We start from the raw sequence: 17,148 nt of genomic DNA on the forward strand, positions 1-17,148 counted from the left end.
TCCTTCTTTATTGTTTACGCATGTGTCTGCTGAGCTACCTTGTTCATTTAGTTACCGTGCCACGGCTCCAATATTCAAAGCCAGGGACTAGAGAAATTCTGACCTATCAAGTACTTGATCTTCTCCTCGCCAGCAAGTTTCAAAACCCAGCTCTCTGGGTTATCAATGTTATGCCATGAATGGAGATTTTAAGAAACTAGGTTACTTCTAGGTTAATTCCAGAGAAAAACTTCATTTCTTAAAGGGCAGTATCATATAAATATAAATTAATGTAACTTTAAAAATATATCAGGTTAGTGCAGCTACCTGAGTGGCTAATATAGTTGTCTGACCAGCAACACAAACCACAAACAAGATAAGATACTGGCCTTACCTCTTTCGCTCCCACTTTTGCTAGTTCATCTAGGTAGATGTCAATGAAGTGAAATTTCACTCCATTAGGAGAATTGCTCTCAGGGTGCAGAATTTCCTTCATTAAGACATCCAGAAAAAGCTTGATCCGGCTAGTGAAAAAAAAGCATAATTATTTCTCCATGATTATATGTGTAATAGGTAAAAGGCGAAAATAGTTGTCAAACAGCTCAGTGTTAGTATTTTCTTTTTAGTAACAACTGTAACAACTCATATTTCAATCAATTAACAAGTATTTATTAAGTACTACGTTCTAGGCATCATGTTAAATATGTTAACAAACACAAATGTATAAATACAAAGTATTTATAAGGTAGTTTTGGAGGGAGGACATTAGTAACTGAAGGGATTAAGAAAGGCTTCATGTGGAAGATGGTGACTGAGATGCATTTTATAGGAAGAAGGGGAATCTAGGAATGAGTGTGTTCCAGGTATGAAGAACAGTCAATACAATGAAATGGAGAAAGGAAATGGACTGTCACGTCTGAGGTACAGAGAGGCAAGTTTGGCTGGATCACGGGGGCAGGAAAGGGAGCAATGGCCAATAAGACTGGAAAGACTGGTTGAGGCAAAGCAGCATAAGACTTTTTACCTAGCTGTTAATTTTCTTTTCACATTTTTCTTCCCAAGCTCATTTCCCATTCTTTCCTCTACAGCTTTCATTTGGATTTTAAAATATTTTTAATTCATTCTTTTAACTCTTCTAGGAATGCTTGTTGGACTTACATTCAAAATGCATTTTTGTTCGAGGCTTTGCTTACAGATTTTTATAGACTCCTCCCTCAATGTCTTTCTACTTAAGCTGCCTTGGGCTGGAAAAATGATTCACTGTGACTTCTTGGCTTTCCCAATTAGAATTCAGTCTTGTGCATTCTCTAGATCTTTGGAAGATCTTGAGGAAGTTGGGTGTCAGGGCTGAGCTAGGCCTTCTCTTTTCTCTCTGACATCTTAAGTGCCACCTGCTGTACAGGGTTTAGGGTTTTTTTGGGGGGGAGGGAGTAATTGGGGTTGAGTGACTTGCCCAGGTCATACAGTTAGTGATTAGGTCTGAGGCCACATTTGAACTCAAGTCCTCCTGACTCCAGGGCCAGTGCTCTACCTACTGTGCTACCTAGCTGCCCTTAGTATAGGGTTTTAATGGCTAAATGGCATACTTTATATTTTATCCTAGAAGCAACAACAAGCCACTGGAGTTAGTTTAGCAGGGGAGACATATGATCAAATCTATGCCTCAGGAAAATCACTTTGTAAACAGCAGGTAGTATGGCCTGGAAAGGTGAGAAACTTGAGGCAGGGAGATCACTGCAGCAGTCTAAGTGAGAGGTGATGAGGACCTGAAATAAGGTGTAGTTGTTTTAGTAAAATGGGGGTCAGGTCAGATGCCAAAGATGTTGTGGAAACAGAAGGGGTAAGATTTAGCAAATGACTGGATATGTGGGGTTGAAGAGGGGGTGGGGGCAAGTGAGAAGTCAAGGATAATGCCAAAGTTACAAAGCTCAGAGATTAGAAGGATGGTGTGGTGCCTTGTACAGAAGCAGAAAAATTTCAAATAGGGGAGTCTGGGGAGAAAAACAAGTTCTGGACATGTTGAGTTTAAGATGCCTCAAGGACATTCAGTTTGAGTAAGTGGGAGTAAAGCTCAGGACAGATTGAGCTTGACACACACATAGAGACTCTGAGGTTTACAGAACACTTGCTCAGTTTTTTTTTTAACTGAAACCTGGAAAGGCCAAGTGACTTGCCTTAGCTCTGGAGGAACACAGCTAACACCTGAGATATTAACTCAGATTTCCCGAGTCTTAGATCAGGGCTGCTTCCAAGATACCACACTACCTTTTTTTGTAAACAGAGAAATCTGAACAGTGCATGGGGTACTCCTGGTACCCACAAAGTTCACCTCACTGGATGTCTTTGAGCAAAGGTTGGATAGACTATTAGTCCATCCTTTTCTGGAGATGAACCTTTCTATTTTGGAGATATATTTTGCATATATTTGTGTTGGAGATTTCTTCTAACTGGAATCCTGTGATTTACTTATTTTGTGCATTGGGGCTTTTTTTTGGGTCCTTTGCTCTGATTTTTCTTGTAGTTTCCCTCTGAAGGTTTCTTTCCACTCTAGTTTTCTTTGTTGTGTCCTTTAATCTTTAATCTGGTACACTGGTTGTCGTGTAAAGTGGCATAGGAGTGCTGATCCAGGTAGATGTTCTGAGTGGTCCAGCAGAACCACACAGCACTGGCCTCCTGTAAAGACTCCCTGCACCAGCAGTTCTTGTAGCCAATGTGTAGGCTGAGTAGGGGCAAAGGAGCCCCAATAGCAAAGAGCACATAAGAGTAAAGGAGGGCATTTGTTGGCTTAAGGTTGAATTTGGGTTTGCGAAAATAAACTGTGCCCTCATGAGTTATTCATAATCCAAGTGTTCTTCATTCAAATACCTTTGTGTGAGTTCATAATTCAAGTGTTCTTAATTCAGGAGTTATATGAATACCGATGATTATATTTGGGCTCCAAAACACAAAGAAAAAAATTTAATTTTATCTCACGACACTGACATTATCTCAACGACTGCTGACAGTCAGAGGATCTGGATTATACTCCCAGCTCTGTGACCTATTACTTGTGGGAATTTGAGTAACTTGCTTAACTTGTTTGAACTTCATTTTCCTATCTGTAAAATCTGACATGAGATCCTTTCTAGCTATAAATCTATGATCCTATAATAAGTGCAAAATAACCAAAATTAAATAAAAATTAGGAGAATTTGGACAAAGAAAAAAACTGAATTAAAAATACAAAGAGACTCTTCTTACTATCTTCCCCACTGCACCCCAAGTCCATTATGTATTTCTGCTTATTCTGTGCTCTCGTGCATTCTTTTCCCTGGAACATTTATGTTTTTCATATTCATCCTGAAAGGGCCACCTCAAGTCCCACCTACTGTATGGAATCTTCTCTACCAGACCACGTTGATCCCTGCCCTAATTCCTTTTGTACTTTTTTCCATACTGTATCATCAGAACCTCATTAAATATTTCTATTATTTAATAAATGTACTACACAAATTAGAACTTCCTATTAGTATGCACTACTATTTTGTAATTAACTTGTGTGTATTTTTTTTTTTGAGGCAATCAGGATTAAGTGACTTGCCCACAGTCACACAGCTAACAAACAACTGAGGCCGGATTTGAACTCAGATCCCCCGACTACAGGGCTTAATGTCTGTCCACTGCACCACCTCGCTGCCCTCAATTAACTTTCATTTATGTCTCGTTCTGTAACTGGATCTCAAGTCCTATATGGACAAGTACTGCAATATGCTTCTTTTAAACCATAAAATGTCTTTAGCACCGTGTTTGATATTCAAATACTTTACTAGTTGATTGAAGCGTTAAGTAAATCCATGATCTTAAAGTTTGTTATTAATAAAGTCATTCAATAACTGTTTATTAATTGACTACTCAGTGCAAAATACTGTGCTGTGATTAAATCCTGTGGATTACTAACCTTTCATCCCAACCATTTCTCTTCAGCACTTCAAAGGACTGTCTTAGGACCAAACGAATTAGCTAAAGACAAAAAAGTTTGTTACACAAGAAAGTATACATTTCCAACTAGTTCAGTGGAAGGGTAGTGATACAATTGCTGCAGCCCAGATGCTGATGGCTTATACTATAACCAAATGCAACCCCCAGGTAATATGGTACCAAAGTCGTATTTCCCAAATCTTCTTTTTACAATAGCACAGAAGTGAAACAAACCTTGATTTTTCAAAATATACAAGCAAATAATGGCTAAAGATGAACTTTTCTATTTCTATAACTTTAATTTTTATGTTTGTTCATTTTACATTTTGTCCTTGTACTTGGAATGGTCTTTGTTGGCTAATTTAAGTTTCTGAGTATTTTCCCTAACCAGAGATTTTGTGTCTCAGAATGTTATACCACCAAAAATAAAACGAAACAAAAAACAATCTAAGCTCTTACCATATAATATTTGTCTAGACGTTGCTGATCTATTCCTTTCCATTCTCGATTCATGGTTTTCCAAAAGGTTTGGATGAATAGGTGTTCTAGAGTGAACAAAATTACCTGAACATCTGATTCCCAATATAATGCATTATGCTATCTTACAAACAACATATGAATATGTAGAAACACATTCAGAGTAATGTACCAATTAGACTAATGCTTATATAAATGATTCTTTTCAGTCAACCTGAAATAAAAAAAATATGCTAAACAGGGCCAATAATTTCTTTTTAGAAAAAAGAAAACATGATTTTATAATAGGAAACATATGGAAGTTATGTTTTAATAAGCAGAATCCTCTAGGAACACATTGTTCTTTATGTATGACTAAGGTGATATTTGTAAAGTGTTTAACACTGGCACATTGTAGGCACATAACACATCCTTGCCTACCCCCCTCCAAATTAAGATTTAACTTTTTTCTCATCCATATTCATAGGCCTTTTAAACTTATGCCTACATTCACAATTAATTAAAAATCACTTATTTTTATGAATATCCTTAAAGACTCTGCAAGATCTACCCATACATTTTCATCCCATATTGTATGTTAGTTGGGTGGGCAAAAGCACAAAACATTTTATCAATCAACAAGCACTTACTTAGCACAAGGCATGTGCCAGGAACTGTGCTAGGCATTTATCTTCTCAAAATTCAATTGGTACTCAACTTAGAGCTGCTTTTTTCCACTTGAAAGTGAAGTGATCATTCTCTGTGCATGTAGTTCTCTGTAGAAATTTGCCTTTATTACTGGCTGAATATAATTCAAGTTCAGAAAGCTACTTTGGGTTACAAAGCCATTAGAATCATTAGGTCTGACTTGTTAAAACAGAACAAACTAACTATTCTCTTTCTTTTTTTATGGGCTCAGGGCAAAAGCTTAAATGTTTCAGACATATCCTTGACATGCTCATCACTTTTAAAATTCAGTTCTATTATTAAGAGCCATCTTCCAAAATGTATTATTACTTCAATTTGTTTTCATTAACTTTAAACAGTTCTCTGAACTTGAGAAAGGTCCATTTGGCCATTCAAAAAGGTTCTCTCAAATATGTGAATATGTACATACAGCTATATAAATGTGCCTGTTAAAGTACTTCAGCCTTTTTAGTCATTGAATAGTTATTCGTTAAAACAGCACTACATTTAAATGGATATTTGCAATGTCTGCATGTAGTTACTCAGAAGCCTGTGTCCTCATAACGTCAAAAACGTTAAAAACCGACCTTATGCAGAAATCGTACATTATACACTTGCCCTAAGTCCTAAAGGTAAAGACCAAAACTTTAAAGGAAAGTAGAGAAAGAGAAGAACAATGACCAACTATGTCACCCAAAACTAAATAAAGACTTACGAGCCTCCAAGTTGTTAATAACATGGATGAGTTGGGAAATGGTATCAGCTAATTCCTCCTGTAAAGGTGAAGATGAGAAAAGTGTTGGTGTTAATGTGTGGTAACAATGCATAGTGACAACATAATGGCCTGTGCCCTCCTCTCAAACCTGCTGAGCCTCCCGTTCTCAACATAATATCTAATATAAAATATGTATAATGAGTGTTTGCATATCATATATGAAAAACCACATTTCCATGGATGCAAAATGCCAGAATATATGTCTCTGAGGTGCTGTTTAAGCAGCATGTAGGAAAATATTCTCTATCTGTCCCTGTAGCTGATCTATACTATACATAAATCAGTAGTCAGTTTCTTTCTTCAAGCACAGGAATTAATATTTATATTGTGATTTTTAAAAAAAAGTCAAATAATTAAAAAACACTGATGCTTACAACAGGATCCAATAATGAAAAGTACAACAAAACTATATATGAAAAAATTCTCCCCCTCCACTATTGACTTAATCTGTGATTTTAGACAAATGAAGACAAAGTAGAATGATAAATGTAAATTGTGACCCACATGGAACTGAGAAGCATCAGTTTAAGACTCTTCCTACTATCAGGAGGAAAATAGTACAGCACATGTATTAGTTTTATCATGAGCTACAAACATGGTTTAAAGGATCCAGTCAGGGGACATTTGTGTGGAAAAAAATATTAAAAAAGAAGAAAATCTGCTCATTGGAGGAGAAAGCAAATCTTATTCATTTTAATGAGATATCTATGAGCTTTTCTGATCTCAAGTTTGGTTCTAGATCTACTTTCAAATGTTCTTGCTTCTATTAAACCTAATGTTTTACCAATCTTCAATGCAAGTAAAAAACAATTTACACAATTATCCTACCTGCAGCAAGTTCATAACAGTAAAAATCAGTAAACAAGTCCAAATTGTTATGTGCTCTAGAGAAAGCAGCTATGTTAAAGGTTATACATTAAAATCTAAAGTAGTACTCCTTTATTTCCTAAGTGACAGGATCAATGAACACTCATATTTAAAGTGAACAATGAGAAGTATCTTGTCCGCTGAAACTCATAAAACAAAACTCATTGAATTATGATTGAAGATATATCTAAAATTTATGGGCATCTTTCATTTTAAGGTAACTTGACCCCTTTGCCCTTTCTGAGGCAGTGTGGATTATTGGAGAGAATACTAGAATTCCCCTGAAGATACTTGGCTACCCTAGTTTATCCTGGGCACATCAATTAACCTCTTTGATCCTCAGTTGCCTCATATGTAAAATGAGAAGATTGGATTTAATAGCTTCCAACACCTTCCAGCTATGATCCTAAGGTTTTCTGAATAGTAATAATGGCCCACATTAATACATGACTTTAAGTTATTTACTTCACAACAATCCTGTGAAGTAGATGGCAATTATCCTAATGTCTAACTAACCAAACTGGGAATCTTTTCTACCTACCTTACAGGGTTGTTAATTTTGATTTTAAAAGTTTTTTTGGTAAGGTAGCTCAAAGTAAATGGTCTTACCTGTAGGAGAGATTCATCTTGCATCCACATGCAATAAAAAAGTCCTTTCCATATTTTTAATAGTTCTTCTTGACTGAAACCACCTAGAGCATAAAAAACCCCACAAAATTCATATTGGGAAATGTACACATTTCTTTTCTAAAAATAGGAAGTAATAACTGAATAAAAGTAAAATATGTATCAGGTAGATAAGACCTATAGAACATATCTATGGGTGTTATGAATTTTATTTTCATTGCTTTGGGAACATGGGGGAAAGAATTCAGATTTATTTTGCTTGGCTACAGAAAGGAGTTCTAATACCAAATGGATAGAACCTATAGGAAAATAGATTTTGGTTCAACATAAGAGCTTCTAGAAAATCAAAGCTATTTCTTTTTGTGGCGGCAAAGAATTGGAAATTGAGGGGATGTCCATCAACCGGGGAATGGCTGAGCAAGTTGTGGTATATGAATGTAATGGAATACTATTGTTCCGTAAGAAATGATGAGCAGGCCAACTTCAGAAAAATCTGGAAAGACTTGCATGAACAATCTGATACTAAGTGAAGTAAGCAGAATCAGGAAACCAACGTACACCACAACAGTAACTTAGCTTTTCTGAGCAATTCAAAAATCTAAAATAATTCCAAAAGGCTCATGGTAGAAAATGCTATCTAATCCAGTAAAAGAACCATGGGGTCTGAATGCAGACTGAAGCATACTACTTTCTTTTTTGATTTTTTTCTTTCTCATAGTTTTTCCCTTTGGTTCTGATTCTTCTTTGCAACACAACTACTGTGGAAATATGTTTAATATGATCATATATGTATAGCCTATATCAGATTGCATGCAGAAAGGGAAGTGGAGGGAGAGGGGAAATCTAGAACTTCAAATCTTATAAAAGCAAATGTTGAAAACTAAAAATAAATGAACAAATAAAAAAAATAATCAAAGCTATTGCAAAATGGAATAGGACTGCTTTATGGGGTGTGGTGAGTTCTCTGTCCTGTGGCAAGTTTATTGAGGATGATGAAAATAGAATCTATTTATTTAGATGGGTAGCTGCATAAAATGACTTCCAAGGTTTTTTCCCTAATACTTGCTTTCTATGATGATCACATATTTAATCCTTCCCCATCATTAACTGACTTTTTCATCCAAAAAACACTAACTTCCCTCTTCTCACTAACAATATAACTGATATATACTATTTAAAAATTGTTAGATGGTAAGTAACTATTTTCTCTCTTCTTGTGGTTAAAATCTTATCAATAATATTACCAATGGGAAAATAAAATTTACTGTAAATATAGGAAATACTACGTAGTCCTGAATTTTTCTAAAGGTGGTTACTAAATAACCAAACAGCAAATGTAATCCTTGCTGCATTTAAAATCTTTATATATTCTGTATATGATAATATATCAAAATTTCATTAAAGGATAACAAGATAAACCTTTTGGGGGTACCAAAAGCAGGATCTAATGGATGATAGCAAACACATTAGGGATTAAAGAAGTATTACTAATATTCTAAAGAATAAAAAATACCCATGCAACACATGTGACTTCATTCAAATCCTTTCCTGCACTCAAGCTTGTTTACTGTATTCAAAAAGTGATATTACCCTAGCTTTCTGGTGATTCATTTCTTTCATAATTTGCAACAATTTTACATATTCACAGGAGAGGAGCATTTGCTTTCTTTGGGGGTAGACTCATCTCGTGCATTTAAAAAAATCAGAGCACAGTTGTAAAATGAAGCAAATACTGCTGAAAAATGAGGAAGATGCCATACCAAAATTTATTCTTCCTTCAAGCTGTAGGACCTTTCATTAGCAATTGTACAATTGAAGTTGGCATGGTATCTTACACATAGTAGGCACTCAATTAGTTGAATGAATCAAAAAATAACTAGATTAATTTTAGAGGATTCATACTCTGTTCCAATAAGGCAATACTGCCACATAGTGCTCTAAACCAAGCCCCTTCTGAGGCAGTATCAAGATGAAAGGTTTGGAAATAACAAAAATTGAGACAAGGGTCATAGTAGTCCACAAAGCAGGGGACTAAAATAACTTACATTTTCTAGAACATTTTAATAAGATTTATAAAATGTTTTCCTCATAACAACTCTATGAGGTATTTCAAATATTACTATTTTCATTTTATACATGAGGACACTGAGGCTCAGAGGTGTTAAAAGTGACTTCCTCTGGGGTTTGGCCTTGAAAGATGTCTAATTTCCATAGAGAGGGGGAGAAGTGGTGAAGGCAGAGAAATTATATCTAAGAAACAGCAAAAAGAATCTATAAGAAAAGGGAGGTATGTAGGTGGCAAGTGCGTAATTTAGGGAAATGAAAGCTGTCTAACCAAACTATCTTCACACCTGGAAAGGACATTTAAAGAGGAAGCTCTTTTGGCAGTTCATCAGCTCCAAAGGTAAATGAGAGTAAGAGGATTTCAATTTCCTCATCTGTAAAATAATGAAGTTGAGCCAAATGACTTCTAAGGCTCCTTTCAACTATAAGATAATTCAATGTCTTTCCATTATAGGTAAACATGGTGAAAGTTTCTTTAGAGGGAATATCAGGAGTGAGATTATGGGCTGTGCTTTTATCACTTCATTAAAAAAATGAAAAAGTTCCTTACACACATTTCTTCTTATCCTATACACAAATGCAAAAAATACTCATTTGTAGACTTGGTTCAAAAATTGTATGGGTGAGTCAGGAATTCAAGATATGCTCTCATCTTTAAAGAAAACAAAATTACCATTTTAAATCACACAAAGCTAAGATACAATTTAGTATTTTTGGTCCATTACATTTTGTGTATGAAAGATTGTTCTAAAAGAAAAACACCCATATTACAATAAAAAATAATGAAATTAAAATGCAGTTCCAGCAATGATTTACATCCAGATAAAGAGACATATTTAATCTGAAGTACTATTCTCTTTTTGGTGGGAAGCATCATGGGCTATAGAGAGTTAACCATGAAGGCAGTTAAGACTTGACATACAGTTGGTGTGACCCTAGGAAAGTCAATCATTTAGTCTCTCAATACCCTAGGCAACTCTCTATGCCTCTAAATTGCAGAGAAGATGCTGGACTGGTTGATGGAGTTTCCTCAACTGGGAGTTCCTGATATTAATGAAACCACAGGTCTTGATCCTATCCCAATAATTTCAACTGAACAACAGAATGGGACTAGATTTTGGCCATTGGCAAGAAAGGGACTTAAGTGTACAAGTACTCAAATCATTTCATATCTATGTCTTGGTTTTTTCAACTGTTTTTTACTTTATGGGAATTCTGTGAAAACAAAGTTCACTTCTGAAGTGTTTTCTGAAATGCGTAGTATTTATTTCAGTTGTAAAAAAAAACAGGTTCAGAAAAGTAAAGTAAAATGTTATGCAAACCATTTTCTTTCAAATTATTTGATATTAAGTCTTTATAGGTAAAGATTATTTAATAGATATGAATTTAACATAATTTTATTTACCTAATAATGTTCTAAATGCTGGCATGCTTTGAAATGATAAAATGGAACAGTCATTCTCACAATGAAATGAAAACATATCTCTGGGTCCATCATAAGTTGGGATCTATCCCATTTATCCCCACTGTGATTATAATTACGAATCCCATTTATTATCACTACTGGTTCTATAACAGACCAATCAATATAAAAGAACATTTATATCCTATCACTTTTGGGAGGTGATAATCTTTGTCTAGAGGATAAAAATTTGGGTGAACAACAGCTTAACAGTGAAATTACCAAATTACTGAAATATTACTATTATCAGAGTATTGAATGAATGAGTAAACTGTATATAACATTAACATCAGGTTCACATGTCATCCCTCCTTATCCTATATATGAATTCAAAGAATACTCATTTGTAGACCTAGTCCTACAATTGTGGTGGCAGGTCAGGAAACCTGACCATCATCAGGAAACATCAGATCAGATGTTGGACACTCAAAATATGTTAAAAGTTTTGGGTTTTTTTTTTAAACATCTATGATAATAATTTCTTGTCTTGATGGCCAATTATCCTTAACTGTGCTGAGGGAGGCTTCGATAACACAAGTTCATTGGGGTGGTGGCAGTATCAGAAAAGAGAAAGTGGAGCTTTCAAAAGATGCTGTAAAGGCAAAAGCCTTATTAAAAGACTGAATATTGGGGGTGGGGGTTGTGTGTGTTAGAGATAGTGAGGAGTTGAGGATGACACCTAGGTTGTGAAACTCGGGAACTAAGAAAATGGTATTGGGGGTGGTGTGGGAAGCCAGAGTTTACAGGGAAACAATGTGCTCCACTTTGGACATGTTGGGTTTCAGATGTCTACAGGCTATCCAGTTTGAGTTGTGTAATATGCATCTGGAGATGTGATAAGTAGATTTGAGATCATCAGCATACAAAAGATAACTGAATCCATGGGAACTGTTGAGATTACCAAGTGAAGTAGTATAGAGACAGAAGAGAAGAAAACCCAGGACAGAATCCTTAGGGAGACACCTACAAGAAGAAGGTGTGACCTGGATGAGGATTCAGCAAAGGAAACTGAGGAGGAGTGGTCAGATAAGTAGAAGGAGAACCAGAAGAACAGAATCCTAAAAATCTAGAAAACACTATCAAAAAGAGAGTGATCAAGTGTCAAAGGCTAAAGAGAAGTCAAGAAGGATGAGAAACGAGAAAGACCACTGGATTTGGCAGATCTTTCTTTGTCAGAGATCACTGGTAATTTTGGAAAGAGTAGTTTTAGTTGAATGATGAGGTCAGAAGTCAGAATGCAGAAAATTAAGAGGAGAGCAAGAAGAAAGAAAGTGAGATACCTATCGTAGATGGTCTTCTGAAGGAATTTAGTCACAAAAGGCAGAAAAGATATGGGACAATTGTTACAGTGGGGATAGAAGAACAAGTGAGGGCAAACATATCTAGTAAAAAGCAGCATGCTAGGCACTAAAGGATAACATACAAATAAATGGAAGGGTTCCTGCTTTCAAGAAACTTCAGGAAATGATATCTTTTTGGTTTATTATCCCAAATAACTTTTCCAAGCTTCATATGTCAGTAAAATTAGAAGCAAAGCTCCAATTTCCTGACCCTACTCCAGTGTTACATCCATAAGAACATGTGACCTTCCTTTTAGCCTGTTTTTCTTTTTCTGGGAAGTCTTTTATCTTTCCTGTCAATAGTTCTTTCTTAAAGGAATTCAAAGAAATGGTACAAACAAAAATTAAAAGAAGAGAAGGGTTTCCAACAGGAAACCAGGTGAAGAGACAGAAGTAAGGTCCAACCAAATCATAATGTGGGGAGGCAACCAGACACAGCAGGTAGGTACTGGAGTCAAGAAGATTCTAATTCAATCTCACACACTTTCTAGTTGAGAGACTGGGTTAGTGACTTGTTTTCTCTGTGCTTTTCAGTTAACTCAAAGGGGCTGGACTTGATCGACTCTAATTCACTCTCTGAGTTCTAAATCTAAGATCTTATGCTTATAATTAGTTCACAACTTATACCTGCTCCAAAAAAAAAATACACTACCCATCTGCTACAGGAAGGCAATTTAAGTTAATGATCTTAATACTGACATAAAAGAATGTATTTATGTTAATACTTCAAGGATTAGGAATTCCTTATCTCAGTGGATGACGCATAGGGACAGAGACAGAGATTACAGCACCTCCATGACTTTCATACATAGTTTTTGAGAATTCTTAAAGCCAAAAAACTTATCAGCTTGGAGTCACCCTAGTGATGTGTCTGTGTGATGCATAAACAAAATATACTGTAAAAAGTAGCTGTTTTCTTGGAATACAGATATATATGTAAAGCTCTGTAGAGTGGTAGAAAACGCCATAAACCCGGGATCGGAAGATGTAGGCTACGGGCTCTGACATTTACTAGCTGTTGTCATCTTTTGTAAAAGGGGCATAAATATATTGCCACCTAGCTCAGCGGCTGAGGGGAGGTCCAAATGTGATAATATTATGTAAGAGAGCTTTGTCAGCTTTCAAGGGCTCTCTCTCTCTCTCTCTCTGTACTGTTTACTATCAACTCTATCTAGCACAACATTCTATCCTCAATACCCTGTTTTCAGAAGTCCAGTTTTCCAAACTGGCTTCCCAATACCTTGGCCCTTGCCCTTCTGATGCCAACCAAAGCTGATTTTCCCATCTCCAGTGCATAGTGGAAATTCCCGTCTCTTTGCCCACTGCCCCTGATCTCTTGCTGGGCTCTTTTCCTCCGCTGCCACGACTGCTGCCTTTAGTTAAATAAAATAAAATAAAAATCCTAAGACGCCAGGATCCCTGTGTTCCTCGGTGCCCCTGGCAGAGGCGCACACCAGCAGCTCTCCATTCCCAAGTGCCGCCTGGCCGCAGCGGGGCACGCACCTCCCCGCTGGTGCCCCATGTGCTTTCCCTCCTACCACGGTCCCCGTCCCTTCCCCCGCCTCCCACCCCATGCAGCCAGCCATGTGGCGGGTAATCTGCCGGCCGCCTCCTTTCTCCCTCGCCCCCCGGGGGGACAGACGGGGTGGGCGGACGCCCCCCGCCTCAGGGTTTACCTGTCACTCTCTGAGTTTTCACGCTAATGTACTGGCGCAGTTTCTTGGCCGCACGATCCCGAATCAGCTTCTCGTTCGATGCCAGTCTCTGGGCAAACTGGATCTCGGCCGGCTGCATGGCAGGGGCCATGATGCCCCCGGAACATCCCCTTCCTTTCTCCCTCCCACACCGCTGCCGCTCTCCTCCTCCTCCTCCTCCTCAGTCCCGGCCGCCGCCGCCTCCTCCTGCAGCCACAATTGCGCAGAGGCCGCGGATGAGCCCCGAGCAGCAGCGGGCGGTGGAACCGAGCGTCACGTTCCAAGGAACGCGGGCTGATGACGTCATAAAGGGGGGTGGCTGCGGTTCGGGGCTGCTGGAGGAAGCCGGGCTGAGGCTGGCTACTGCGGGATCCCCAGGGTCCCCAGGACCCGCGAGGGCCGAGGCTGAATCCGCGCCCTTCCCGGATCCGAGCACCGAGGTTCCTAACGCTGTGCCACCCCGCCGGCCCGCTCTCATTTCTCCTCCGTCCTTCCTATGGCACTGTAATGCCAGAAAGGGACGTGCCACATCCTTGATCTCTGCCTTGACTTCTGAATTTCGGATTACACTTGTCTTTCACATCCTTCGTACATGCTACTATGAGAGGCAGCCCGGTACCCTGGATAGCCCAGATTCAAGTGCTGCCTCCTGCCACACACATACTGTGTGACCCTGGACAAGTCGATTAACTTCTCAGCGATTTAGGCAGCTAAAACTATAAATTTAGGGGATTTCTTAGACGGATGAAAGTATAGGTCCAGTCCCTATTCCTAGCTAACATAATTAAAAACCTTGGACCAAGAAAAAACTAGTTCCCTTCCTTAATAGCAGAAGTGAGGGGCTTTGATTATGGAATATTGTATATTCTTTCAGATTTGTTAGATTTGTTGACTGGTTTTGCTAAACTACTTTATTTCTCTTTTAAAAAATCATTATTGCAAAGGAAGAATCTTTATGCTTTGCAACCAACGTACACCACTAACTGATTGAATCAGTGGAGATATTCTAGCCCCCTGTGTTCAATTTTAATGGGCGTGGACCCTCATCTCTTATATACACACATAATGCAGTAGAATTGTACGACTATAACACATGTGGTGTTGAGAAGCTATCAGTACTTCCTGTATTTTGTAGTTTGCCAAACTGTTTTCTCAGTTTCTCATACATAGAATTGGAAATATTCCATTTCCTGCTTTCGCCCTATGCCTGGAATGCACTTCCTGCCTCACATCCATCTCATAGACTCCCTTACTTCGTCACAACATAAATAACACCTTCTACATACTAGTATCTTTGTATTAATTCACTAGGTATTTATATATGTACATGGTGTTTCTCCCAATATAATGTAAACTCCTTTAAGTAGGGATTGTTGGTTTTTTTTCATGCCCAATAGATCAACTAGGATTTAAGAAGTACCAGCTAAGCGGCACAGTTGATAGAATACCTGGTCTGGAGTCAGGAACTCATCTCACAGAGATCAACCCTGGTCTCAGATGTTCACTAGCTGTGTGACCCTGGGCAAGTCACTTTTCCTTGTTTGTCTCACTTTCCTCATCTGTAAAATGAGCTGGGGAAGGAAATTGTAAACTACTTAAGTATTTTTGCCAAGAAAACCCCAAAAAGGGACATGAAAAGTCAGATACAACTGAAAAACAACTAAACAAATCCATCCTGACAGTGCTCATCCCCTCATCTCTAATCTCATTTTTTATGATGTGATAATGGGGGAGGTGCTAAGATGAAATGGTCCATCCCCTTTTATAAATGCATGCTTGTTTATCTTTTTCTTATAACAAAAATCTTTTTAAAAAATGGCTGATGTCAAAATATTAGAAGACACCCTCCTTTCCAGTGCTAAGACCCAGCTAAAATCCTGAGTTTGCTATAATAATTCTTTGCATTCACCCTCTGGATGATCTCAGTCACAACAAAACCCTAGAATTGGGACGTATGATTTCTCCATTTCCCAGGAGATCCTAGCCTGAGATTTGTTTGGGGCTATAGCCAACATGTTACAGCAGATCACATCTCCTGACACTGAACAATCCATGCACCTGTACTGCTAAGTGAACTGAACCAGGTGCTACACTCTTGTTTCTGCCATGCTAACTCTGGTTCTGTACTCTGCTGCATGATCACAAGGCTCAATAACCCTTACGATTTGAGACAATCCAAGGTTCAGTGATTCTAATGACTTGGAAACGGTTCCCACAAGATCCAAGTATGCCTGCATTGTCCCAAAAATGCCTGCACACATGGGTCAAGATCTAAGAATGACTTTATTGAGTCCTGCCTTTTTCTGGTTTTCATGCTGCCATAAGCCATAAGCCCTCCTTCTCAGGAGGACTTCCGTTTGCAAGTATTTTCTTCAGTTTGAAATTAAACTTCTGTTTGATTCCTGATTCTCATGCCTCTGACCTACTCGGTTCAGCTCTGGCCACCCACAGGTTAAGAGACCTGTTCCAATCTGGTTGACATTGGTGATTTGAATTCTGCATTGATCTTCAGTGATCAGCCTGCCAATATGCTTTCTACATTGGTGTTATTTAACAAAATCCTTTTAATTCTTTTTCTTTAAAGGCAACTAGAGACCACATGATGGGCATAAAGATGTGAATAAACACTATGGGCAAATGTGAGAGGCAAAGCACATTATAAAGGCCTTGGTTCCTGCATTAGTATCAGTCCTGGGGCAGCTAGGTGGTGCAGTGAATACAGCACCAGTGCAGGAGTCAGGAGGACCTGAGTTCCAATCTCACCTCAGACACTTGACACTCACTAGCTGTGTGACCTTGCGCAAATCACTTAACCCCAATTGCCTCATCTTGGGTCATCTCCAGTCATCCTGATAAATATCTGGTCACTGGATTTAGATGGCTCTGGAGGAGAAGTGAGGCTGGTGACCTGCACAGCCCTCCCTCACTAAAAACAAAGTCAAGTGCAAGTCATGTCATCATTTCTCTGATGGCATGGTCTTCTTTGGCAATGAAGGATGAACATACACCAAGTATCAGTCCTAGTAGAAATGATATGCTGCTTACAGAATGGGTGACAGGTCCTTAACACAAACTGGGACTAACATAACAAAGTTGCAATAGGTGAATACAGAAATCCAATATAGTAGTAGCTTTAGGGTTGTGAAGTCCATTGGTAGCATCCAGGATATTTAGGGGTCTGACAAGTACTTCCTATACGTCTTTCAAACAGCTGAAAATGATCAGGGCAGGCCTGTGGAA

General features: G+C 38.2%; 1 protein-coding gene across 4 annotated transcripts in view; it reads right to left on the bottom strand.

Moving 5' to 3' along the window:
* The window catches only part of RRP1B (ribosomal RNA processing 1B), a 47,526-nt gene extending 33,313 nt beyond the window's left edge, over positions 1–14,213 (bottom strand). The window contains exons 1-7 of one of the 4 annotated variants that reach the window (XM_072614832.1): positions 13,891–14,164; positions 7,331–7,413; positions 5,795–5,852; positions 5,043–5,168; positions 4,396–4,481; positions 3,917–3,978; positions 374–503 (exon numbers count right to left, since the gene is read on the bottom strand). In XM_072614832.1, coding sequence (XP_072470933.1) covers positions 374–503; positions 3,917–3,978; positions 4,396–4,481; positions 5,043–5,079 — 315 coding nt within the window. In that variant the 5' untranslated portion in view covers positions 5,080–5,168; positions 5,795–5,852; positions 7,331–7,413; positions 13,891–14,164. Of the gene's footprint in view, positions 1–373; positions 504–3,916; positions 3,979–4,395; positions 4,482–5,042; positions 5,169–5,794; positions 5,853–7,330; positions 7,414–13,890 lie in introns of all 4 variants that reach the window. The other 3 variants (XM_072614831.1, XM_072614829.1, XM_072614830.1) reach the window with 3 other exon arrangements.
* Positions 14,214–17,148: the final 2,935 nt, after the last annotated feature.

Source organism: Notamacropus eugenii, chromosome 5 (genome assembly GCF_028372415.1).
Source record: "Notamacropus eugenii isolate mMacEug1 chromosome 5, mMacEug1.pri_v2, whole genome shotgun sequence".
NCBI classification, from domain to species: domain Eukaryota; kingdom Metazoa; phylum Chordata; class Mammalia; order Diprotodontia; family Macropodidae; genus Notamacropus; species Notamacropus eugenii.